Source organism: Biomphalaria glabrata, chromosome 5 (genome assembly GCF_947242115.1).
Source record: "Biomphalaria glabrata chromosome 5, xgBioGlab47.1, whole genome shotgun sequence".
NCBI classification, from domain to species: Eukaryota; Metazoa; Mollusca; class Gastropoda; family Planorbidae; genus Biomphalaria; species Biomphalaria glabrata.
This window is the reverse complement of record NC_074715.1, coordinates 17,148,471-17,176,183: the sequence shown is the minus strand read 5'-3', so window position 1 is coordinate 17,176,183 and position 27,713 is coordinate 17,148,471. Positions and strand designations below refer to the sequence as shown.

Genomic DNA, 27,713 nt, shown 5'->3' with positions numbered 1-27,713 from the left:
TACATATATGCAAATGAAGGTGGCGCTTATAGTTTTGATGGATCTACTTTTATTCACCATTTTATGGTCCACAGATACGAACTTCTAACATGCAGACTTGTTTTAAAAACCCGATAACATCCCCAAGTAAATCAATGAAATCCTGAAATACGTTCTCTCCTATATCACTATTCAATAAGCTCGATGCCCAAAAGCCTAGCGTCCTGATGTTTAATTCTAGTGCCACTAAGCGGCGTAGCAAGGTAGGCCCTACCAGTGGGCCCGGGTTCAATAATATCTTGATGGGCCCCCTCCCCCAACAAGACGAATGTTGTGTGTGAAAATAATTGAGTAATTTGAATGTCTCGGTACATTTACCAAACGACATTTCAATGCAAGTAGAGTAACCTTTTACAAGTAGCCTAATAATCTCATTAAGTTTGATTCAGTTAGGACTCCAAGTGATAGTTTCTTAAAAGTCAATGTTTGTACAAATTCTTAAAAGAAGTTTTAAATGAATATAAATGTTTTATGATTTATTTTTTCCATCCTACTCATGTACATTCCTAAAACACTTGTAAACTAATCAACGTTTTAAACTTAGATGCAAGCTATTATCTACTTCCATTGTTTAACAGTAAATAGATAAAACAATTAGTTACTAATCAAATGGGACTAGAAGAGCTTTGGCATCATATAACTCGACATTGTCGTTTGCACTTGAAATACAATTGGGCATTAACGACTGAAACATTTTGATATTTTGTATGTGCCCATAAAATCTGTCAAACATCGACATCCATAGAGTAGTAAAATACGTTGAATTTGACTGTCTTCTCTTGAATTTACTATTCATGTTAATTAGTGGCTCATCACATAGCCTTTTAAATTTCCGTAATCTTGTAAAGCAAAAAAAAAAATAAAAAAAAATATTAACACCCCAATATCATCCTACTTCAGCAGTTTCATATTTACCTTCTAAAATTTTTATTTATAATAAAATAATATTTGTTTATCAATGGTTTTATTTTGATTTATATTATTTTAGATCATCTCCAGTTGACTTTCAGATTTATCAGTGGCGTCACTAGGGGGGTGCGGGCCGCACCGGGTGACACCCACCAGGGGGTGACAACCAAGTCGGAAAAATACACTTTTCCAAAATGCAACTTTTAAAAATAAAAATTGCTACCTCGAATGTCTCTCACAATTTAGTATCAAAATGTCACAACCTATTTGATTGTAATATTCCTATTATGAGAAAATTAATGCGTTGTAGAATCCAGGAGAAAGAGTTTCTGAAGCTCAGAAATGTAGACAAACGCTTGGCGCCTGGGCTTCGCCCCGGACAACTCTGAGTGAACTTAAGGCACTTACCAATCATCTTATCTGAGTAATTGAGTGGCGAACGTAATATTTATTCTTAGATGAGGACGGCCATGTTTTTGCCTTCCTCTATTCGGATTACATGTTAAGGCTGACTTTAATTGGTAAACGTGTTTCGTCTTGTCCAATGATATGTCTCACAAATGTCAATCGACGTTTAGTTGCCACTTCCCTTGGAGCATTTGTTCAGCTATTCCGCAGACTTCTGGTTCTCGCAAATATGAAAGCTCAGAAATATTTTTCTAATTGCTATTTTATTGGGTATTTCGTCATCCAAGATTGACGAAGATCATAAAGTAATATAAAATAATGCTAATTTGACATTACAATAGCACAAACATATTCAACTTTAACAATTCCTATGTAACACACTATGGTGTTTCTTTTGCCTGCTAAATATTTTATTTTATTTTGTTACTTTTTGTTTAGATTTCATCTTTTTTTTTTGTCATTAACATTCAAAAAAAAATGTGACACAGTAGAAAGTCAGATTAGATCTTAAGGTTTTTTTTTTATTTATCCGTAGAAGATTACATTGCCAAAAACACACAAGACAAAACAGTAAGTTCCATCTTTTCACAACATCATCGTCTTTTAAGTAACGTCTGTATTCATAAGATAAGATAAGATTAAGGTTAACATTGTGCAGAAATTGCTCAAACTTCGTGATCATTAGGTTGTCTATTGTTCTCTGTTGTAGACACGTGTATTATACATGTGATCATTAGGTTGTCTATTGTTCTCTGGTGTAGACACGTGTATTATACATGTGATCTTTAGGCTGTCTATTGTTCTCTGTTGTAGACACGTGTATTATACATGTGATTATTAGGTTGTCTATTGTTCTCTGTTGTAGACACCTGTATTATACATGTGCTCACATGCCAAACGAAAAAAGACCTTGAAATTGGGATTCTTTTGAAAGTAACTGTCTTTAGTTTCTATGGAAACCTGGTAGCCAAAAAAAAAAAAAAGAAACATAATGAGAAATGTTTTTGTTGGTGCGTTTACTAGCTGACAGATCACGTGAATTTCTAGTGTAAATGTTTTATGTCCAACAATGTCGATTTAAAACTGGGCTCATCAATGCAAACACTGTTCCTGGACATGACTCGGTCATTATCACGTTGTGTATAAGACGTGTGTTCTGCGCCATTGTATACAAGTTGAAAGGTCCGAGGGAACATTATTAATCAGACCGTTTTTTCGACATCATTATTAGAAAAGCCTCGACAAGCTGACAGAACGACACCGGTTTCTAGAGGTTAACTCACTTGTCATCAAACCAAGATATTAAGCTCATTTTAGCTCTTACAGATTTCACGATCAAACAATATAGGAAGGTTGTGGCCATTAATGGTAGTGGGCCCAGGTTCATTGAGCCCCTTCGCGACATGGACGCTACGCCACTCCCACCCACCCCAGAGTGTAATGGTAATGGCGTCCTTAATGTTACTTAGTTAAATGTAACTCTGGCATTTTGATGGAAAGTAGAAAACACATTTTTTCATTGGAGGATGCAAACAAAACAACACACAAGCAGATTTAGAGAGAGAGAAAAAGATCACCCTTAACCTTGAACCTTAACCACAGCCCAGAGGTCAACATTCTTTCGCTCACACACACTCTTGCATGCACATCTAACACACACACACACCACAAAGTAATATGGATAGAAGAACAGTGAATAGATCTTTGTAAACTTCATCAAGAAAAGACTCAAAAACCATATGACCAAGAAATGAATCTTTTTGTTTTTCAGAAAGACTGCTTGGTGGCCTCTGAGCTCATTCTGAACCATTTCTTTTGGAGCATAACTGTTTTCTTGATTAGTTTGCAATCAACTGTCATTAAAGAGAGAAAGAAAGGCCTACTACCAAAAACAAAAGCAGAAACGCTGTCACACAAAGTTAAGGACATTATCACAATGTTATTCATGGAGCTATAAACCTCATATGTAGAATACAGAAGTAAAAAAAAAAAAATTTTAAGACATCCTTTTTTCTCTTAAAAAAAAAATTTAGGAAAACCCCCGAGAACAAGCAGTACTGTAATGGACACGTAACACGAATGGTTGCAATGAATACAATAGTTTTATTGTAAATTTGAAACATTACAATGAGAAAAGTTAATCCTGACTAATGCTTGGACTAGTTAAAACTATTTAACATTTATTTAAAACAATGACCAATCACAGTTTATTTCAACAATAACCTATGACTTAGGTAACGTCATTCAAGACTTAAGTCCTTTTTATGTACACAATGTAAGGTCTGCTTCATTCTATTGAAAATCGCTGTTAGATAGCCAGGTGATGTCAGACATGGGAACTGTGGCAGAATGGCAAAATAGCAAATCTTATTGTAGACAAGAATGTTTTGAGATTTGACTTAAAGTTCACTTGTGTTTGCTGAGTGCCTAAAGAATGCATGGAAACCCTTTTCTCCAGATATCCCCTCGTCCCACATGTCCACAAAACAGATTGGACCAGAGGGCGCTGATAGGAGGCTGGAAGACATGTATACAATAGCAATAATAAAATATCTTTTAAAAGTGGGTGGTCCAGAGAACATCCAGATTTGAATGCTGCCAAAGTGGAATTCAGTCTAGGATATAGAAATCACTAGTTGTAGGATAACACTACCCCTTTTGTGATGGATTTATTTTTATGTTATATAATTTTTATACAATAATAACTTAAAAGACAAAAAACATAGTAACTGGATTCACTGTCTTCAACTGAAAGTGTTGACACCAATAAAAACAAAAAGTACAGCTATTTCCATACAAACATTATTGCTTGACTGTAGACAGCTAAATAATTTTAATAAATTATGACTTTCTACATTACAACACACACAAACATACAATGACCAGTACAGCCTTAATTTTAAGAGATGGATCTTACAAGGAGAATTAGGTTGGTCATTAAACTTAATAAGTTTACCTCATATGATACATCAATATTTTAGAATGCCCAGCAATGACCAAAGCAGCCCCTCACCCCTAAAAAAAAAATTAAGGTATGAAATTATTTTGTCAAAAAAAAAAAAAAAAAGCAACATCTTATATATCTTTTGATTTTGTTACAAACATTTTATATATGAGTTAAATTGCTGTTTTTAAAACAAAATAACAGCTTCCATTTGATTTTCTTAGTGTGAGAAATAAACCGTTAAAACTATGGCAGTTGTAATGACATGGACTCTATTATCACATAAATTGTGTCAATAGTGCTCAAAATGTTCTTGAGATTCTTCAAAACATTGTTAAAAACAAAACAAAAAGGTAATATTTTCAGATCAGAAGAAAAAATAAATGCACATATACATTTTAAATTGGTCTTCTAACAATAAAAACATTATATTTCACACAAAAATTATTATTAAATAAACATTAGTCACTGTAAATTCAATATAAGTTAATGCAGTATTCTTTGCTCAGATGTAGACAAGCATGGAATTTGATCTAAATACCCAAACATTTAGTTTAAATAAATATTTCCATGGCCTAACTTTTGGGTTGCTTGATCTACACAAGTGACATAGCAAAAAAAAAACACAAGAGATAAAACATTTAAAAAAAAAAAAAATCTTTTTTTTTTTTTTTTGTAAGGGATTCCATTTAAGAAAAGATTTTTAATAAAAAAAAATTAATTGAAATTTCCAAGCAAAATTTAAACTTAAGATGATTTTTTTTTAAATAATAGGTTAAACATTTTCCAAAAATATATTAAAAAAAACTTGAAAAAAAAAAAAAAAAAAAATGGGATTACAAGATAAAATCCACCCTTATAAAAGCTAGTCAAGCAGTATTATATATATATGTAAAAACAGGTGAATGGTACCCTGCAATTGTATTTTTACAAATACAGAATACTTAAAGCAGTCATGTTTAAATGAAAAATACCACAATAAAAAAAACAACAACAAATCCAAACAATATTGATCAAATCAACAAAAAAATGTTCAACCTGTGCAGTTGTTTCATATATCTGTGTATTAGATGACAGGATGAGGAAGACTAGTGGCTAGATATGAATTAATTTAGCAAAATATAACATAGTTATTTAAATTATACTTGTTAGATTTGAGTATAACCAATAGCCCCTTGCAAAATATAACATACTTATTTAAATTTTTTATACTTGTTACAATAGCCCATTCAATATTGCAAAATAAAAAAAAAAACACAACTTTTTGGCAGTTAGTTTTCTAAACTGATAGAAAATATTTATTTCTAGTGCATGACCTAAGTAATTTTTCAAAAATGTATGTAGCTATGTGAACACAGTTCTGGTCAAATTAAAGAGGTCAGAGTTGAGATGTGCCGCAGGTGCACCTTACATTATGAGAGCTGCTGTCAGTCAGTGGAACATCATCATCGGCCTTGTTGTACAGAAGTAGCTCCTTAGTGCCACTACTTGACACACTCACATCCCCACAGGTCTGCATGTAGGATCTAGATGGCTTGGATATATGAAGAGCTGCACTAGCTTCCTCATACTCTCCACAGCCAAAGAAGAAGTACCCAAGACCTAGACCTATCAGCACTGCTGCTAGAATCCACACATTATAGGTCATGACTGAGAGCATAAGGACATAACCTCCCAAAAATTGCAACAGATACATGATGGTCTGAAGGAGATGACCTTTGTTTAGAATGTACCTTCTGTAAAAATTTTAAAACATACAATTACAAATAAACAAAACAAAAGAAATTTGAATCTTCAATAGCATTTTTTAAAATGTACAGTGCAATCCAAAACTCTCCAAATCTTGGTGCTATTTAATAACAACAATAAAGTTTTCATTTATATTGCACTATTAAAAAAGTCTTTAAGAATGTGTAACACATAAAACAATCAGTCAGGAGAATTACTACTATTGACTTAATAGGGTTTAAATCTTTATGAATAAAACAACATATATATATAAGCACAGGAAATAGTAATTTTTATTTTCAGGGAATGTTAATAATTTATTATCTGATTTTTTATTGAAAAAAAAAAACTTCCAAGATCTACCCAAAATAATATTCTGAAATAAAGATTCAAAATGTATTAAATTTCATTTTTGCTTAAATAAATAGTCGCTAAAATACTTTTAAAAAAAAAGTTCAAATGATAATAAATTTGTGACTTACTTGCATTTGTAATTTTTACACTTTCTGCCATATTGCTGTCTTGCAAATTTCACACCTTGGTAGACTATTCCCATGAGGGCTAGTCCTAAGCATGCTAGGTAGGTTTCTATGTGGAGAAAAAAAGTATTTAATAATTTACAATAGTAATAATAATAATAATATTGAGAAAAAGTTGGATTATTCTAAAAGAATTACCAAGAGTTTATTATTGATATAAGTTATTTTTCTTTGACATTTAAAATCTTTTAAGCTTTCATAGTATCTTTTTTTTTCTAATAGAAGTCAAGAGGAAGTTTTATTTGTTGCTAATGGTCTTAATGGAAACATTTAAAATTTGGGGTAATACCTTTTCATTTTAAATGTTAAAGAACTAGGACGAGATGTTATGTTTAGATGCTGGTCTAGTAAAACATTGGCAAGTACTCTTTTTAACCACATTAGAAAATGACATTTAATTAATGTTGAGCCATTTTAGTAATACAAACAGAATTTACATATTGTTTTAGTCTTCCAGTAAACTCCTTTACTTCCCCCAAACACACAAATTTTGATTTCCTATTTATTCCATGAAACAACAACAAAACTTATATTAAGCGTAAATGTATCAATTAGTTTGAATCAGCAATGTAATTAAATTTGTAATAGATCTAGACTAAAAAGGGAATTAACTGAATTCAATCTCATGGCTCAAGCCTTCTCAGGCCAACATGGTAACCACTCTGTTAGAGGAGCACCTATAAAAATGGAAGATTGTATAGTTATCTATTGTTTCTATAGTCTTGTCCTATTTTCATATTGTGTTCACTAACACTCAGACAACAATGTATAAAAGGGGACTAGTTTATACCACCACTTCAGACAAGTACCAATTCTTTCCCTTGTTTGAGATACCAAACAAAATAACAAACAAACAAAATAATCAATTACCAATATTTTTGTCATTGATTCTTGTGTAGTTAGGTAAAAGAAATAATTGTGAAAAAAATTCAGTTTGATCTGAAATTGTGTGTGGCAGAAATAAGGTGTAGAAACTTTTGACCAGACAGACAGACAGAGTGAGATGATATAAGCTTTGTAAAAGTTATGCAGAAGAAAGATTTTCACCAGAAATGCCATCATCCAAACTTCAAATATTGGCTGGTTATTTAAAGGTGTCTGTGGAGAAGATGTGCATCATTATACAAACTAATCAAACTTACAACATACAAAATTATTGTCCGCACAACACAGACACTTGTTAACCTTGGTTTAGAAACTAAATTCACTATTTGTTGCTGTATCATTGTTATGCATGAATATTTGAAAAAACTCTATTAAATAGATTTAAAAACTCTATTAGATTTATTGCAAATCATTATAAAAGACTGACAAAACTGATGGACAGAGGTAAAAAAAACAAAAACAAAAAAAAAAAAAAACCTAGTACAAATTATATATCTAAATATGGAATTTAATGTCAACCTGAAAACTAACCTTTTTTCCCATGTAATATCCAATTTGGAAACAGCAGTGGTAAACCAGTCTCAACATGGAACACTGACTAAACAACATAAAACAAAAATTTAGATTTTATTTTGTCTCCAAGTAGCTAATATTTTATGTATTGTATTTATAATATTTTATGCATTGTATAAGAAAAACTTTATTTTTCCTATTATTCAAACAAAAACTTAGTTTACCCTATGCATTCTGTAAGATATCAAGGAGATTTATGATAAGCAGAGCCAAGAACCTTTGAGTTGTAAATAGTAGAATCTTTAATACCCTAGAACAAAAAAAGAAGCTTTATATTATTATCAATCATCAATAAAAAGTAGCTGCTAATTATTAAAGCCAACTACTGAACTGGAACAGACACAAAACTAGAATATTGAGAATATTCACATCTGATAGAGTTTAACACCTTTAGTAAAATAACTCAATTTAGAAACCCTTCCAGGATAGAAGACTTACAAGCAAAGTAGTAATTATACATAAAAAAGTGAACCATATTCTTCAAATACAAAACCAAAACCTAATAAAATACTAAGAAAGGCACAAAGAAAAAGGCACATTCCTTGACTTGGCAGAATTTAATTAATTAATTAACATGAATAACTAGATTCAACTAGGAATACACAGAACATTCACTCATCTCCTTTTTTGAAGAAATGCCTATATTTTTATAAAATATGATAAGTCTCTAAAACCAAATTTAAGACATCTAATATGTTATCCATGGAACATTGGGGAGTAAAAGATAAGAGATTATGCATACAAATCTTCTTTCTCCTTAAATCTTATAGATTACAGGTATGTTACTACAAAAGAGATGATAATTATGTTCTACGCATGTTTCATCTTATCTTATATAATACATCTACGTTACTACAAAAAGAAGATGATTATGTCCTACAGGTACGTGATATTTTGGTGCAAGCTGTTTTGGCGCAAGGGACGTTTCAGCATGATATATTCCAAATACTTGAGTCCCCAGCAGTTCAATCTAGCCATGCATGTTATTATGAGATCAATCACTTATACTTACACTCTGCCAAGACCCAAGTCTCTTGCTTTCTGGCAAACCATTCCATGCTCTATTCTATCACTAGGGAAGAAGGAGTATTTGTACAAATTTGTCCTACTACTTGTACTAGTCCTAGCATATGGACATGGAAAATGCCTTTGCCTTTATCATGTGTCTTTCTGAGTATTTTATTAGGTTTTGTTTTAATTAAATGGATCCAGTGTTGAAAAAACTAGAGTCGACTAAGACACTAAGACTATAAGAATCTAGTCACTAGACTAAGACTGAATAGAGTCTAGTCTAGGTCTATAGTAAGTATAGATTCTAGGACTAGACTCTAAAGACTTCCATATAAATATTTATATTAAATAATATTATATTTATAGAAATACTAGTTGAGAAGTACTAGTAGAGAGACTCAGATACTCTGAGATACTACTGATCATACTCATTTCTAACCTAACTAGATATAAATATAGAGTCTATATCTATAGACTAGTTACTTGTCTAGATCTTAATAATTATAAAAGTGTTTCAACTTACAGTTCTTGTACCCAATATTGGAAGGTGTCACCATTTCCTTAAATTTAATGTGACAGCAAATAATCTAGTCCATACAATAGATCTAGACACGGAAAAAGGAAGTTTTGCTTTTTTATTTGGTCACGTAAACATCCGTATTTTAAAATAACTTTCAATCACTACCTTCTCGTGGAAAGTTTACATCACGTGGTTAGTAACGCACCAACTTTCTCTATGCAAACTGCTGGAGATCTGGACATACGAAAAAACAAAAAAAAAGTTGGTAAAATTAATTTAAGTCTTGTATGTTTAAAAAAAAAAATTCATTAGATTTATTCTAAATATCACTGAAAAAATATTCAATTTATTATTACCAATAATTAGAGACTTGATTTAGAAATCTAGTTCTAGACTACTTCTATTTTTTTTTTATTAATTAATTTATATAGAATATAGACTATTCATTATAAATCATAATAATAGACTAGTGACACTAGTGATAATAATAATTATAGACCTATAATATAAATTATAATAGTCTACTAGATACGTAGATTTAACTAGATTTTACGGTAAGTCTAGACCTATTATAATTATACTATATTATAATACTATTAATACTCTATCCCACTATAGACATAGATGAAAGAGTGAGTTAATATTAGAGTTAATATTATTATTATAGAGTATAGATAGAGTTACTCAAGAATCTACTAAATCTAGTCTAGGATTAAATTAGTCTAGCATGTATTAGTAGGCCCTATAGACTAAGTATAGACTATAATAGACTAATAGAGTCTAGATAGAACTAGATCTAGAAGTTTATTAGTAGTAATAATAATTATTAATAAATTATTATCACAAAAATCACAGTCTAGAATGATTTCAGTTATTCTAAGCAGTTTTTTTTTTAAAGTCAATAAAGAATATGCATGTATTATAATTATGACATTATGATTATCATAATGATTATGTATCAACTTGTCTGTAATCATTTTTCATCTCATCTGTCCCTAATTATAAAATTGACTTTCCTTGTAAGGGGTATAATAGTGTAACAAAACCCTTCACTTTTGTTGATCAGCAGTTGTTCTTAGCAGTTTATTAAAAGAGAGGCCTGTCCATTCTTTTTTTTTTTTATGTTATCCAGCCAGCTTTCTTTGGATGACCCTTAATTTTTTTGATTTCTTTCCACTGTACCTTGAAGAATGACTTTTGATAGTAAGTCATGTCTTAAAACTCATCTTTCGTCATTGTTGAGTAGTTCTTCCTTTTTGCCAGCCAGAGTGTTGACTTGTAAAAGTACAAACTCTCACTATTATTGTATATATCTATATATGTTGAAAGTAAAAATGCTTTTTAGGTGAGCATGAGTGGTGCATGGCAAGTATCTTAAGTGACCATTTGCTTTAAAGTGAGTGTATATGTAGCACAATAAAGTAACTTTTTTTTATTTTTTAATTTGCAGGTTTAACCTATTTGTTCCATTCATTTATCCATTCATCACACATAGCCTAAAGTGAGATATGAGATTTTTAAAGTTTGAATTCAAAAGAATTTTTTTTGTATGAGTTGAACAAGTGAGATTTGAAAGCTATAATTCTTTTTTTTTTCTTTTTTCCATTTCATTCTCATTTGCTATTATAAAACTATTTTTGAAAAAAAAAAATTAATGTTAGAGTAACTTTATATAGGTTGTACAATGCATACAATTTTTGGAGCAGAGACCTATGTATATTTTATTTTCCCAACCATTTATTATTATTTTTTACTTAAAAAAAAAATAATTTCCCAATTTCAATAGCTCTAAATCAATAATAAAGTTTCCACCATCCATTTCAGAATAAATTCAGTTGTTTATGCAGATTAATATTTTCAACAATTTTTGTTCAGAAGTACAGACCTATTTACATTCTGAATTGAATATGATCAAATCAATTACATTGAAAATTTAAATTAGGTTCTCTATTATGCACTTTTTGATAAAGTTGATTAATATATTATAAGTTCACTAAACTCAGAACACTCTTTCAGTTACAAAAATATAAGTTAGTAGTTATGTATAGATGTATTGGTTGTAATTTACTAATAGAATGGGTTGTTAGCCAAACTCATATTCACATAGGTAATCAGTATTTAAAGCTTTTAAAAATTCCTTATAATAAAGCTCTATAACTTAATAATATTATTAACTTTTTTTTTTTTTTTCAGATCATTATTTGATGGCATAGTTGAACAACAATGTACCGGTATGACAAATAATTTGCTTTCTAATTGAAACTTGTAATAATTCAGATGCCGTCAAAAAAAAGGAGCAAATCATTTAGTCCTGTAAGAGAGCGAGATTATAAGCATGATGCTCTCCCGGCACCAGGACATCACAATAATTACAAAAGTCCTGAAAGAAGAAGCAGATTCAAGCAACAATCAGCACCATCCCCAGACCCCTACAGAAAAGTCATCCAGGAGCCACAGAGAGCCAAGACCTGTTATTTCTATCGTGATGGAGACACCAAGTTCAAAGCTGTCAAAGTTTGTGTACATCCTAAAAAGTTTTCCAGACTAGAGACTCTTGTTTCTGGCAAGTATTCTATTATTTCTGGCAAGTATTCTATTATTTTTGGCAAGCATTCTTTTGTTTCTGGCAAGTATTCTTTTATCTCTATTTTATATTTTTAATTTGAATTTTAAATTGTTTTGTATAGAACATCTCTAATTGCATAGTGCCCTATTTTTGGCAAACATGTGGAGGTATCAAGGGGAAGGTTTCTTTAGGCTTTCAGCTAAGTTCCTATTGAGTCTTTGACTGAATGGTGCCAGAGTTAAACACTTTTTAAATGTGTATCTTTCTATTAATGAGAGTCTGTTCATTCATATTTGTCCTTATCGTTAAGTATTAAATTAAACTGTAAATATTTAATTATCATTAAAAGTACCCAAGATATCAAAAATGTGTAGATCTATGTCTGTTTAAAAAAAAAAATGTATTCTTCAAAGAAGGACATTAAAATATTTGAGTCTGATATTGACTCTTCTTTTTATAATTGTAGAGCTGTCTTTAAAAGTCACTCTTCCATTTGGTGTAAGGAGTATTTATACGCCACATGGATCAGACAGGATTACTTCCCTTGATATGCTAGAGGACAATGGTAACTACATTTGTTCCCCACTGCGTCAGCAGGCAAAAGGTCTGGATCCAAACAGTGTGGTGCCTCCACTGACTTGGCATTACCAAAAGCCATCAAGTGGCACCAAGGAATTGAATCGTTTGTTGCAGGTGATAAATGTTGGTGATTTTAGAATGTGTTTAATAATGTGTGCCAGATTTTAAACAATGATTTTAATAAGAAACCACAGTTGTATGCAACTTTTTGTTATTAAATTGTTTCTTTAATAAGTTGCAAGTAAACATGTGTTTTTCATGATTTGAGATATAAAAGTTAAACGACTTATGAAGCTTGTGCAACTTGTGTTGCGTTGCCAGAACACTGGCTCCTGTATAAAAAAATTGGTTGGGCTTTAAATAATCTATTTAAAAATTCATATATAAATATAATCTTTTATCAAATATATATTTCAAAAAGTTTTTTTCACGTTTTTTTTTTATGGGAGGCAAATTCTATGATAAATTTTCTGAGAAATTCTAATCAATGCAGATTTACTATTTGTCTTTACTCTTAGTTCCTAACATTCTAAAACCAGATTTATGTACTAGCTATTTAAAAATAATGTTTAGTTATGTTATTTTCTAAAAAAGAATTGTTTCTATCAAATAAAGCTTGCCTAATCTAAATTGCTTTAAGAGATGAAGAAGGTGAGAAAATCTGCACTTCAAATTTTTCCTTTTTTATTTTTGGGTTGAAGATTTTGTGTGTGTGTTTTACTTATCTCTCTGTTGGGTTCTCTCACAGTTGATTTAAAAAAAAAACAACATGTTAAAAAATATTTTAATAGTTGAGAAAAAAATATAATATACTGAATATTATATTTATATGATAAATTCCATCATATCAAAATATATTTTTGTGTTAGGAAATAATCATCATTGTAAATTATTTTTTTCTTATTACCATACAATTTTAGATGTAGCCTATATAAAATACGCTATTAAGAATGTAATCAAAAATATTTTTACTGTTGATATTTAAAAAAATGACAAAGTTTAAAACTTTAGGAATTATTATTTTATTTATGTAAATACTTAGTTATTAGTAAATTTCTACATTTTAAAATTATGTATGGGTTTTCAAAAAATATTTTAAGTTATAAGATATTTAAGTCCATTAAATATAAAATTATTTTAGTAATGAAACAAAATTTTATCTATAGGAAAAATTTTTTGAAAATAAGACTCGAAGACTTACCAGAAGCTATTTACCAAGAGATCATGTTATGGCAAATGCTTACAATAGAACACAACCCAAAAAATTAACTGTTCTAAAAAATGGTGAACCCTCCGTTCGTCATGTGGTGCTTATCAATCGCCGAACAGCACAGACTTTTGAACAGATTCTTGCTGATCTCAGTGGGATGTTTGGCATGGCTGTGCGAAAGCTTTACACGTTGGAGGGGAAATCAGTAGGTGCAACTATTTTTTATCTATTATCTATTTTTATTTATAGTTATTAATGCAGTTAAAGTAGATCACGTTTTAACTTAGAAACTATTTTCTAACTCAATATCATGTCTCAAATGATTCATTTCCACGTACTCCCAAGTATTACATGGGAAGTGTGGTCCAGAGGCTAAGTACACTTGAACTTGGTTTGGCTACCTATGGAAGGGCTCAAGGTTCGACACCCAACTTGGGCAGAGTTGTGTTTACTGGGCGCCTAAAGGCAGCACAAAAAACCTTCTCCCGGATACCCCCCCCCCCCCCCCGGTCCACAAATGAGATTGGCATAGCACTCTGAGCATGCTATAAGCATGGAAGTAGCTATAATTTATTTTAATTTTACTCAAATGACCATTACACATAACTAATTTGATCTATTTTTTAAATATTCGTTTCCCATTCCAATTTTTTTTTATAGCTGCAGACCAACATGCTAGGCCCCATCATCCCCTAAGGCTACCAGTATCACAGGTGGTTGAAAAACATTTATTCTATATCATAATGTTGGTCTTACTCTGTATTTGTGGTGCTTCAGAAATATCTGTGGTGCCAAACGTTTTTTAGGGTGTGGGGCTATTTAAATTTTCCAATGCACCAAACCTCTGTAGTCCCATTATACACAGTGGGCCAAAGTCTTAAGAAGCAGGATAGCATCAGATAATGGGCTGTATATGGCCAGTGGGCTGTGGATTAGGTATCATAGCAAATGTTTTACCACCCTCCACAAAATCAAAGTTATTACTTTTTGACACGCAAGACAATTCATATTAGTATTTAAACTCTTCTGGTCTCAGGATTCAAAGTATATAGTACCGTATCATTATTATTCTATTGAAACTTTTCTAAAGTCTAATTATAGTTTGATTTTTTTCTTAGATAAACAACCTCCTATCTTTAGTCAATGGGCCTGATATTTTGGTAGCAGCTAACCAGGAGCCATTCAGAACTATGGTTGGCTTTATACCAGAATCATTAGATAGAGAGTCTCGTATGAGAAGCAGAATCAGCACTTATAGCCGTTTTGATGTCCGAAGTCGCATTGACACAAGCAGTCAGATGGATTTGTCCAGTAGAGTAGATGTTAGCACAGACAGGGGAACATCTCGAATGAAAAAACGAAAAGATCGTTTGGCTAAAACAAGTAAATATTATTTTGCAGATTTCATTATTTTTGCTCTTAACATTGAATAGTGTAGATAAAATGAGAAACATATTTAGGTATTTATGTAAACATTTTTAAAATTTCATTTATTACTTTAAAATAACTTACCCATTCAAGTGTACAAGTTAAATGTAAAATGTAACTTTTCGACTTTTGGTACAGTAATTAAGACATTTAAGTTCTGTGGGCTATACAATTCAATAATTTCTTCTTTTTTTTTTTTTACTAACCAGGGGGTCATTGGAAGATATGGTGTAAAACAAATGAACTATCCAGCTCAGGTACAAGTGCACAAATCAGTATCACAGTCTATGGCAGCAAAGATAACTCTGGTGCCATTCCTCTTGGCTTTCCATATGGCTCAAACTTCCAACCTGGTCAAGTGGATGAATTTGATGTAAAGTTTTTACTGTGATAGCTAATAATTTCTTTCTTTTTAAGTTAATTGTATAGGCCAATTGTTTTGTGAAAATATTGAAGTCTTTTACCCACCTTTCTACCATTGGGCAAAATTGGCTTAGAAAGAACTATAGTCAGCAAGTTGTTCAACGATTATGTTTACTTTGCAATAGGTTAACTTAGGTAAAGATGTTGGAGAAGTCTACAAAATACGTTTATCTCATGACAATTCTGGAAGTGACCCTGACTGGTTCTGTGATGAGGTAAGAACGTGATTATTATCCACTATTTTTTTTTTCTTTTAGTAAATAATTTTAAGTAGTTTCTAGATTAAGATATTACAAAAAAGTAGTTTTTGTTAAAAAATAAACTTTTTAAATTCAGATACGAATGCAAGACATGGATACAGAAGAGCTCCTTGTTTTCCCATGTCATAAATGGCTTGCCAGAAATAAAGGTGACAATGAAATCAGTAGAGAATTGCCTGCAGACAGAAAAGGAGAACCTCAGTTGCCAGGTAATATTTTTAGCTGATAACATCATCTTTTATTGTTTTGAAATAGCTGAAAATCATGAAAAGAAATATAAATAGAAAGAATCTTTCTTCAAATAGAGAAACTAATAAAGTTACAAACTAAAAAAAAAATAAAACTATATATTGAAATAGAACTATACAAAACGTAATTCAAAATACATAATTTTATCAATACGTTCTTAATTAATTGACTTTTTAAAGATTTTTTTTTATTCTTCTTCTACATAATCCAAAATTTAGGTTACAGACTTTTTCTCATTCTCTGTATTTATATATTTTAATTTGTTATCAATATTTTGTAGTTATAATCAATAAAATTCACAAAGTTTCAATGAGAAAATCTTAAATTAGATTACATTTATGAACAGTCAAACATTATTTCATTAACAGTGATCAAATATGAAGTGACTGTTGTGACTGGGGATCTTTGGAATGGAGGTACACGCTCTAATGTCTATTTGACTATCTATGGGGACAGAGGAGATTCTGGTGTGCGGCAACTATTTGCTCAAAGCAAGGAGGAAATCTTTAACAAAGGACAGACCAACCATTTTACAGTGGAGGCTGTATCTCTTGGTATCATCAAACGTGTCATTGTGGGACATGATGGGACTTCTCCAGGTTGGGATTTTTATCTCTGATGCCAATTTCTATTTTATTTCTAATTTTATGTTATGGTACTGTTTTCCTTGAAAGTTTTTAAAATTATATCTTTGTGACTATGTATTGTGCTACAAAGTTTTTACTTTGTAATTTAGGTGATGGGTGGTACCTGGAGAAATTGATAATTCGTGAGCCAGATGCAAAATCTCATGAAGTTTATTCTTTTTACTGTGGAAGGTAACTGACATTAAATTAATGTAGGCCATTATCTCATGAAATTTATTCTTTTTACCATGAAAGGTAATTTAACATTTAATTAATTTAGTCCATTATTTCATGGAGTAAATTTCTTGCACTGAGTCATGATACAGAAATGTATTTAAGAGAGATTCTATTTAAGATTCTGTTCATCTTCAGATTCTCACATAAAATGTATAGTGAGAGTTAACTCTTTATCTCCATAATTATTAACCACATTCTGGTGGAATCAACGCTGGTATCATCAGTTAGGAGAGGAGTTAAGACTATTTTAGGTGGACCACAACATCTTTTTGAAATATATCACCTGGCTTTTCTTTTCATGTATGCTTTTATTGTCTTCAGTTTACTGCTTTTTATTTTCAACTTAAAAAGTTTTAACCAGTTCTGATATTAATTTAGGAAAGCAGAGAAGTTCTCAATCATTATGCTGATTACTGCATTGCCTACTTAATCAGCCATAGAACTTCCAAAAATGTTTTGATAACAACTTATTTTGTTTGAAACTAGTAGAGTATTAATTACTTATTAACATATAATACAATTGGTATGTTAACAAAATAAACTGATCATTATTATTTACATGTACTTACATGTTCCTGTTCCAGGTGGCTAGACTCTGGTGAAGATGATGGGAAAATTGTCAGAGAACTTAAAGTGCAAGATGACTACTTGGAGGATATACTGGAGAAAAGAAATGTAATTCCATTTTTTAATTTAATTTCAAATTTATATGCATGCCCTTTAGCACCTAAACTTAATGTTACATTAATCTTATTTGAATTTACCAATAATTTTGATTACATATTTCTCAATAAAAAAAAAAAAGATTAATCAAGTTATTTGTATGTCTACATAATTATCTAATAATTAAGTGTGTGTGTGCATGTGTGTGTTTTATGTATAATTGTAAAAATTGTCAGTGAAAATGTATCATTTTGTTTTTACAATTTTTCAGTGGGAATATGAAAAATGGAAGTTTGAAAGCAAAACTCAAATAAAGCTGATGTCTATGCTAACAGGGAAAGCACTTAGAATAAAACCAGATGGCACAGTGGATGGTCTTGGGGAGGACTCTTTCCCAGGATGTAATAATTATTTTTCATTTACACAGTTTGTGATTATTTTGAAATAAGTTTAGTTTATTAAAGCAGCAATACATAATTTTCTAGTATTCTTTTTATTGAATCACTTTATTTATCACTAAAGGAACTTTAATTTGTTGTTTTTTATTTCCAATTTATTAGCAACTCTAATTGTCTCCTCCAAGAAACCCATGGTCAGAATATTTGCCAGTTTTCAAAACTCCAACTATCACTTGGCTGTTGATAATGGAAAAATTACAGGAATGGTAAGAAAATAGGTTGTGCAATTAGGTCAAATAAAAATTGTCCTATGTTTTATTTGATCTCATCATACTCATCTTTAACATACCTTTAGTTAAGTATTTTAAAAAAGATTTCTCTGACCTTCTATACTATAGTTTAGAAAAGTTGCATTATGGGCCTTCTTTAGACAAGTTGGAGATGTTTGTAAAGGTGAAAGCATTTATTGGAGTAGTTCATAGGTCTAAAAGAAGATTATCTAGAGAAAAAAACTCAAGCCTATTGTTAGACGACAGCTGTATTTACAAATATTAAGTTATGTGATGCTGCCAAATTTTTTCCTTTAAAATTGTATTATTCATTATCTTTGCAAGGGACGTGGTGGACCGCAGTGTGAATTTAGAGTCCATGTTCAATCTGACCGTACTGTGATGTTGGAAGCTGCCAAGTCACCATTACAGTTTATTAGTCTACTAGAGAATGGTAAATTGGGGGAATCAAGATCAATTCTGGATAAGGATCCTGCTAAAAGATTTCATGTTTATGTCAAGGTTAGAAGCATTTGAATAGTTTTTGGTTATTGAAAATAATATTTAAAAAAAAAATTGTTTTGCAATTGTCAGAATGTTTTATATTTAACATTTAAATATGTTAGAATGTTTATTATATGAATCATCAATTATTGTATATGTTGTATACAACAGGGCATAATGCGACACAAGGGTATAATCATGTTGCGTACATCCAACACACAAGCTATCAGTGTAGACCATGACAAATCTGTCTATGCAACAGGGCGATGCAACAGAGCAGCTCATTTTAGGGTTCACAAAGTTGACCAAGGAGGTGTTCGGATGTTTGAAAGTATGATCTACCCAGGATTCTACCTGAGATACAAAGATGGAGTCTTTGATTCTAATGTGAGAAGCCTAATTTTTAATTTTGGTTGTAGGAGTTTTTTTCATCATTTTAATTGCTTTCAAATTGAAACAGGCTGTTAATTTTAAACATTTTTGAAGATATTATGAGGCTATAAATCACTTCTATTTGTATAGGAAAAAAATTATGTCCTTTTTATTTATTTTTTCAAAATTTTTTTTTTCAACATTTGATAATGTTTCTACAAATGGAAAAAATATTTTCTTTTGTGAAAGAAACTTTTTCTTTCGTCATATTGATTTTTTTCTCATTCAAATTAAAGGTGGCATTTTGATTTAATCAATAAGTCATAGTTGATTGAACCTGAAAGCCTAGACATTCCAACTAAAACCAAGTTGTCTATAGACTATTCACTAAATGGATACCATATTACACTATTGAATGACAGTGAAAGAAAAGAAAAAGGGAAATGTTTCAGTTTATTAAACTGTTCACTTTTGAGTTCAAACTTAATGAAGGGGATATATTTTGTTGGTGTTAAAAAGTCTGAATACACCAAGTACTTCTCACTATTAAGGCACCCTCAGTGTTTTATACACTGAACACAGTACACAACTTCAGACATTCCCTTACTCCATACAGTTCATTCATAAGATTGAGTATTCAAAATAGATTAACCTAAAGCAGTAATACCTTTTTCTTTTATCATTTATTTTAAAATATTATTAAACATGATATCATGGGAGAAAAAAAAATTAAACTCTGTCAAGTATTTTACTTCTAATTGTAATCTAATTCTAATTGTGATACACCAAAGGAACAAACTTATTGGAACAATCCTATTTGATATATTACAACAGTGATTCTCAAACTGTATATAATGCCACTGCTTTCTCAGAGGGGTGGTTTATGGGATTGTTTTCTAAGGGCTTTTTAGAAATATTTGAATGAAAATTTCCTTCCAACAATAAAAATTAAGAATTATTCCATAATCTTAAAAATTTTGTTTCAGCTTATTTGAAGTTCAGAATTAGACTGTTTCGTTAATAAATTTGTGTCTTCTTTTAGGGCAGTCGCAGTGAAGATTCACATTTCTTAGTCACCAAACATAAAAACAAAGGTTACTTTACATTGCAATTGAACAAGCGTAGAGGAACATTTGTTGGCTTTACACCTCGTGGGGATGTACGACCAATGGTTGAGAATGGATCTGATGATGTTCATATATTTCCAGAAGTCATTGAATGTAAATTTTTATTTCTTCACAATCATGCGTATGACTTAAATATTTTCTGTTGTTGAAATATATCACCAGACCTTACATTATTAATTTTTTGGTTATACAATGATTTATTGACTTGCTGTTTTAATATAGTTGGCATATCAAAGAGTCAACTATCTGATGATAATATGACACCAATATCTGAAAGAGCCAGCTATGATGGAGCAGACACAAGAAGACAAGCTAAAATTGAAGGTACAAAATATTGACCCTTAGATAATGAAAAAAATTGTTTAAAAGAATTTGTTTTTGAAGGATATAATAGAAGATGGAAATGTTAAAGAAAGATGATGAAATAAACTTCTATAAAATGTATTTCTTTGTTTTCATTAGATGGAGATTTCAATGTCCACATCACCACAGCTGAAAGTTTAGAAAATGGTCATGTGCAGCTGACAGTGTTTGGAGAGAAAGGTTCCACTGCACCAATCTTGCTGACTGGATCTAGTGACAAAGGTCCTTTGTTTAAATCAGGCTCCATTGATCAGTTTAAAGTAAGAATAGATACTGTTGTAATATTATCATTACATTTTTGCTATGTTTTTAACTCATAAAGATATTTTTAGAAAGATTTTAAGGAAAATAAAAGATTTTTTGTTCTTTAACAGACAGATCATTTAATAAATAATTGTTTCAGATTTAAGATTTAAGATTTTTGTTTTCTAGACTTTGTAAAACTTTTAAAATAGTTGTTGTAAGTCATTCTGTACAAAACTTTTAACAGATCAATTTGTCTAAAATTGGTAAACTGCGTAAATCAAGGTTAGAGTTAGTTCCTCATGGGCTTAATATAGATCCAGTTTGGAAAGTGCAGAGAATGATCTTGACAGATCTGAATACGCAGGTAAAATGTCTTTAGTTTGATTTTAATGTATTTATTTGTATGTTTTATTATAGTATAATGTAGTTGCTTTTTAATTTTGAAACACACAAAAATTAGTCATTTAAAAAATAGTTTTGTTTACAAATATGCTACAATAATACAATCTTAAAACTGTATTAGTCCACACTTGACTAATGTTCCGTTCTCCAAATATCGAACCAATCATTCAAAGCTTTAGTTTTTAATTAACTCCTACTCTGTCCTTCATAAAACATTAAACTGGCATTTACGTTTTTCAATAGAATAAAAGCTATGATACAAATGATGACCAAAATAAAAATTAAATGTGATATTTTCATTTCTGCTTATGGAGAGTTAGTCTAATAGCTACTTGCTTCTCTCTTTGTGCCAACATCTTATATTATTTTTTCCATCTTTACTTTTAGCTCTCACTTTTTTCCTAGTCTAAAGGAGTTGGAATGTGGATGTTTGAAGTAAAAACTGCATTAATTTATTTCAAGCTAAAACTTTGCACATAGTAGTACAGCTTGATAGCTGAGTTGATAGAGGGTTGCACTGAAAAAGTGAATTTTTTAGGTTAAATCTGCATACTGGCCAATTTTTTTTTCTTTATTTTTCAATGTCCAATAAAATATGAATGCTTAGTGTACTATATTATTTGAACAAAGTAGGAATTGATTTTTTAAATTTATATTACTTGTAGTTAGTTATAATTTATCAAATAATCTTTTTCTTTTTAAAAGAGGGAGTGAAAATAATATTTTGCTTTATTAAGCTGTGTTGGCCTCCTTCAGTCATAGAATGACTATGGTTCATCTCGCAGAACACTTTTTCATGTGGCTGTATTCTTGAGAGACATTGCCATCCACATGTATCACAGGTTCAGGTAGCATTCTCATTGGTTGTAGAGGAGCCAGCAATTTTTCCTTAGGCATGCTTTTCTTCCAGAGCAGATGTCAGTACCTTCTCGTGGTTCACAGCTTTCTTGGTCACCATCTCTTTTCACATAGGTGGCTCTAGGGCTAGTCTTCCCAGTAGTCAACATCAATGTCCACTGCTTTGAGGTTTTGTATGATTACATCAAATTATCAGAGGTGGGGGACAACCAGTTTTTCTTGAGCCAGTTGCGAGTTGACCATAAAGGATGACTTTTAGGATATGATGGTCCTCCATCCAGTGGATGTGACCACACCAGCACAGGCAGAATTGTCTTAGGATTGTAAAGATGCTGGGAATACCTTTTCGAGCAAGTATTTCAGTGCTACACACTCTACCTTGTCATGGGATTTTCCAGATCCTTCAAAGGCAGTGCAAATAAAATGAATTTACTGCTGTGTACTTGATTTTTTAACATAAAAGTTAAACATGTTGAACATAAAAACTTAATGTAGTAAAAGTCAGTTTAGTTTTTAAGTTAGTATAGTGAATGGCAGAAGTGAGAAGGCGAGTTTCTGTTCAATGTTTTATCCTTTGTTTAGTGTTATACTGTGAGACTTGAACAGTTCACACTTAGTCAATTTTTAGTCAGAAATTTTATCGCATAATTGCAGGAGAAGTATGTGTTTAACTTTGACTGCTGGTTGTCAAGGGAGAGCAGCAATCAGGACATTATCAAGGAACTGCCTGCAGTAAAGGAAGGTCATTTGACTAATGGTTTACCTGGTCAGTTTAAGCTAAACTCTTACTACATACAATGAATTGGCATTGTATAATGTATAAATAGAGTTGCACTTTTGAATGCATGATATTTGTTCTTCTCATGTTAGAGAAAAGTGTCTTAAAGCAATGAAATTATTTTTATTTACTAGTTGTGAAATATTTTGTCACTGTGTTTACGGGGAGAGAACCTGGTTCAGAATCAAATGCCAAGATTCATCTCAACATTTTTGGTGATCTAGGAGATTCAGGCAAAAGACTATTGCGAATATCAGACAAGGTCAAACCTTTTCAGCGTGGCCAGGTAAGCTATACGTTTCACAGAAATATTGTTGTTGAATTCATTTACTGGTCTATAGAAATGTACAAAGAATTGGTTTATAAACATTTCATTTAACATTAACAAGAAGTTGCTTTGATGAAAATTTTTCCTTTAAAAATTATTAATTTGGCCCAATTTTACTATTCTGCAAAGTCTGACACATTTGAAATAGAAGCAGTTCATCTGGGTGCTTTAAACAAAATTCAAATTGGCCACAATGAGACAAAACCTGGTGATGGCTGGTTCTGTGAAAAAGTAGTCATTAGAGAAGGAAAGACTGCTAATATGGAGTTTGTCTTCCCATGTAACAGGTACATTTATTAAATAAAATTTAATGTTTTAAACTTAATCAAATGTATGCAAATAGTCCATACAGGTGCACTTGTGTATGCTGCTAAACATATTAGAGTTTAAAAAGATTTTTTTATAAAGTATCTGTAAAGAAAATTATGGATTCGGAATGAAGCTTTAAAATGCATATAATGCTAAAATATATATAGCATCCTTACTTTCCACTTATTGCAGTGGTGTCCATACATAAGCGAAGTAATATTGTAAATCTCTAAATGTAAAATGTGTAGTTATATATTAGTTGAAATTAAATATTATAATTACCATGTACCAAGTAACAAGAAATGACCATTAATCTAAGTCAGAAATAGGCCTACTGAGTTTTTAAAACTTTATTAAATGCTCAAATTCAAACTTAATTAAGTAACAAAATGTAATTAAGAATGAGAAGAATTTTATATTTTTAAGCACTCATTACATAATTGTCTTTCTAAATATTCTATTATTTAATATTATATTGTAATATTTAATATTAATAATTATGCTTTAAAAACAACATTGTTTATTTCTGTGTAGATGGTTTGATTCCAACATGGAAGATAGAAAACTAGAAAGGACTCTCTTGGTTCAGGGTATGTGATTGATTTCTACTTCAACATTTGCAGTGATAAACATTTTTGCTTACAATTCCTGTAATCTAATATCTTCAATACCCTATGAAATGGCTATTTCAAAGCATATATGGTGCTGGATTCCTTAAAGTTTTTTTTTTTTTTGAATAATTTTTTGGCTTAATTTTTTTTTTCTGAATTAAACTAATGTTTATAACATCATTTCTGTTGTTTTTTGCATGCTAATTAATATGACTAAAATTATTGTTTGAGTCCACTTTGTTAAATATGTTGAATACTAAGATTTTAATTATTTATTGTGAAAAAATTGTTAAGAATACTTTATCTGAACAAATTAAAAGAGGTTATGAAAAAAAATGCACAAAAAAAATTATTTTAATATTTTCCTGTCCCAATTTTGTCCCCTGTCCCTAACCCTAACCCAATTTTAACAACTCAGGTATCTATAAATAATTCATTTTATGCTAATGTAAAGACTTTTTTTTTTATTGTTTAGAAAAAAAAAGGCTTTATTTAACATGCATGGAGAGTCTGGAGTGATTAATCCAGAAAATTGAACAATGAAAAAAAAAAAACATTTACCATAACATCTGTGTTTGTTCATAAGTATGTAACAAAACACATCATAGAATTATATGAGTTTATGTAAAATTATTATATTTTTTATTTAAGTTTACAGCTATAGGCTGGGGGTAGGTGGCAGTTTATTGGAAATGTAAAATCTAGAATGACTTTTCCCCCATTTTTCACAATTTACATTAAATTCCACTACCCGTTGAAGACTTACTCCATCTACTGATTTTTAAATTGTATAAAATTTTTACACAAAATTGGAAATTGTTCTTCATCTTGTTTATAATGGATTTAAAAATAAGTTTATACTTCTTCCTTCCAGTAATGTGTTTAAGGTTTAAAATTAAAAAAAAAAATTTATTATTTTTAATTCTTTGGTTAATTTATTCAATAATAAAAATACTCCTCATTATAGAATTTAAAAAAAAAAAAAAAGGTTCTTCATCTATTGGAAATTAAATTTTTTTCCTAAGCAAGTTTTTTTTATATCTAGCATATGATTAACACCTTTCATGTCTTAGTGTAAAGTAGAATAAAATATTTGGGTCCACACTCATGAACTTTGGATCTCACTATTATAACTATGTATAAAGAGCATCAATACCTTTGATACAATATTTGAAAAAATAAAGTTTCTGAAAAAGGATGGGAGAAGTAGATTTGTTCTAAGTTGCAATGCAACCCATCCAGCCAACCACCCCAAGATAAATAACTGAAGAAGCACTGAACTACACATAGCAATCTTTTAAAACCCACTAACAAAAAAAAACTCTTTATAAGTTTGCAAACAAAATATTTCTTGCTTTTTTTCACTATTCATTTTTGCGCTGAAACAAAAAAAAAAAAAAAACTTACCTGAGAAAATTATTGTCAACTAAAGTCTGTAACACAGAGATGGCGAAATATAAAAGATTAAAGAAAACTTATTGCTAATTTTTGGGTTATAACATTCTGAAAATGTCTTTCTAAAAAACAAAACTAATAAAAAAAATACATATTGGTTTTTGGCATGTATAGCAATATTATTATTTTGAAAAAATGTTTATTATTCTCAGAAAAAAATCAGCTTTTGTGAGTATTCTTCAAAGTTTTGATGAATCTATACTAATTCATCTGCTAAACTGATTACCTATATGTGTGTGTTATCACTGGAGTATTAATTAATCAATTACTCTATTTTATATTGCTTCCCACATGCCAGCATTTATGGTTTATAATTAATAATTATAATGGTTTACAATTATTATTATTTTTCCATCCTGCTTTAAAAAAAAATAACTTTCTTGTTTAATCTAATAAGCAATAAACCTGGATATAGTGAATGCTATGATTTAATTTGCTATTCATATATATGTGAATAAATTTTAAATAAATATTTGTACTTTCAAGCATTAAATATAATTAGACAGACTTACTAGAATAACAAAGGTAAATGTTTAAAATTGTATATGGTCTAAAAGATTTGAAATATTTTATGTTTAATCAGCAGGATTTGTAATTGAATGTATTGTTCTGTTTATTGTCACATAGACATGAAGGCTATAAACTTTTATTGCTATTGTTTTGATTATATTGCTGGGATATTTGGAATTAAATTTTCCTGATTTTTTAACATTATAAATCTGTTTGAGTAATTTGTGTGTGATAATTACTAAAGCATTTTTAAAAATATGTTATCAAAATGTTGCTGTTTTTTTTGTTTCATTCATGCTATTAACAAATCTTTTAATGAGATTTAATTCAAATATGAAAAAAAAAGATAAAAACACCTTTCCATGGTTTGCTTTTTTACAAATGAACAATTTAAAAATGTTTTGTCAAAAAGTCCAATTACTACGCTTGTAATCAACATTCTTATTTTGATAATATGCAAAGAAAAGAATAATTCTCCCTACTTTATAATAAATTAGAACTTATTATGATCTACAGATATAAATAAAATTTACGAACATTTCAAGATGTGTTTGTTATTTTTCAAAATTACATTTTTAAGGTTGCTAACAACATGCTTAGAATTTCCTTCTTAAATTAAGAAACTCTAGAATTTTATTTTAATTTTTATTCGGCGTAGTAATCTGAAACTTTTCTGTTCTTCATTTTAATTCTTTATTGTATTTGAATCCAGCACCATTATTTCTAAGCATGCTTGTTAATAGCCTTCTCATCTTTCTAATACTTAAACGTTAACTCAAAATTCACTTGCATCTCTGCATGTTTCTGATCTGCATGTCAATCCTTTTTAAACCACACAATGTACAACAAAAAGTGTGTCTTTCTTGAGTAAAGAATATCTGTGAATGTTTGTGGTGGTGGCTAATCGCTCTGTTGAAGTGTGGGCTCTGTCTACATAAACTAATACTTATAATGTCATATTGGTAACAGATATTATGTTTTCATACACAAGCAGGCCAAACAAAGATTAAAACATTTAAAATTTAATCTGGACACTGATAGCCTTGGGTTTCACAGTCACTTCATTAATGAGACAAGATTTTGTTATTGATAATTACACAATGTTACAAAATGACACCATGGAAAGAAAGTGTTATACTTTAGTGCTTATAATTAATTTATAAGTATCATTCTTTTAAAACAAAAACTTGTTTATCAAAAGAATTGAACAGATTAAAAGACTATATAATCAATTACATAAATGGAAATTCTAGAATTTAATTAGAATTTTTGAGAACCTGGTGTTCTGAAGCTGTTTGCTTAGCATCACAATTTTTCAGATATTTTTGGGGACTATTTTACTTTTGTTTATCTGACAACAAAAATGGCTGATACAAATTTTAAAAA

At 30.2% G+C, this 27,713-nt stretch overlaps 2 protein-coding genes across 6 annotated transcripts in view; one reads left to right on the top strand and one right to left on the bottom strand.

The window, feature by feature from the left end:
- Positions 1–3,439: 3,439 nt before the first annotated feature.
- LOC106064340 (high affinity copper uptake protein 1-like) lies at positions 3,440–9,681 on the bottom strand. Its single transcript, XM_013222854.2, has 5 exons — positions 9,560–9,681; positions 8,190–8,275; positions 7,984–8,050; positions 6,511–6,616; positions 3,440–6,036 (listed from the first exon to the last, which is right to left on the bottom strand). Exons 2-5 carry the CDS (start codon positions 8,196–8,198, stop codon positions 5,679–5,681), a joined length of 540 nt encoding a protein of 179 aa, XP_013078308.2. The 5' UTR covers positions 8,199–8,275; positions 9,560–9,681; the 3' UTR covers positions 3,440–5,678.
- A 55-nt stretch (positions 9,682–9,736) lies between these two features.
- LOC106064372 (lipoxygenase homology domain-containing protein 1-like) overlaps positions 9,737–27,713 on the top strand; it is a 50,810-nt gene continuing 32,833 nt past the window's right edge. For 2 of the 5 annotated variants that reach the window (XM_056029832.1, XM_056029828.1), the window contains exons 1-24: positions 9,764–9,817; positions 10,902–10,952; positions 11,750–12,119; positions 12,589–12,815; positions 13,868–14,116; positions 15,030–15,294; positions 15,549–15,712; positions 15,888–15,977; positions 16,099–16,231; positions 16,640–16,870; positions 17,008–17,089; positions 17,719–17,809; positions 18,069–18,198; positions 18,358–18,461; positions 18,810–18,986; positions 19,140–19,355; positions 20,383–20,560; positions 20,690–20,791; positions 20,930–21,090; positions 21,321–21,440; positions 22,991–23,102; positions 23,249–23,400; positions 23,572–23,729; positions 24,286–24,341. In XM_056029832.1, coding sequence (XP_055885807.1) covers positions 11,834–12,119; positions 12,589–12,815; positions 13,868–14,116; positions 15,030–15,294; positions 15,549–15,712; positions 15,888–15,977; positions 16,099–16,231; positions 16,640–16,870; positions 17,008–17,089; positions 17,719–17,809; positions 18,069–18,198; positions 18,358–18,461; positions 18,810–18,986; positions 19,140–19,355; positions 20,383–20,560; positions 20,690–20,791; positions 20,930–21,090; positions 21,321–21,440; positions 22,991–23,102; positions 23,249–23,400; positions 23,572–23,729; positions 24,286–24,341 — 3,484 coding nt within the window. In that variant the 5' untranslated portion in view covers positions 9,764–9,817; positions 10,902–10,952; positions 11,750–11,833. Of the gene's footprint in view, positions 9,818–10,901; positions 10,953–11,006; positions 11,119–11,749; positions 12,120–12,588; positions 12,816–13,867; positions 14,117–15,029; positions 15,295–15,548; positions 15,713–15,887; positions 15,978–16,098; positions 16,232–16,639; positions 16,871–17,007; positions 17,090–17,718; positions 17,810–18,068; positions 18,199–18,357; positions 18,462–18,809; positions 18,987–19,139; positions 19,356–20,382; positions 20,561–20,689; positions 20,792–20,929; positions 21,091–21,320; positions 21,441–22,990; positions 23,103–23,248; positions 23,401–23,571; positions 23,730–24,285; positions 24,342–27,713 lie in introns of all 5 variants that reach the window. The other 3 variants (XM_056029831.1, XM_056029830.1, XM_056029829.1) reach the window with 3 other exon arrangements.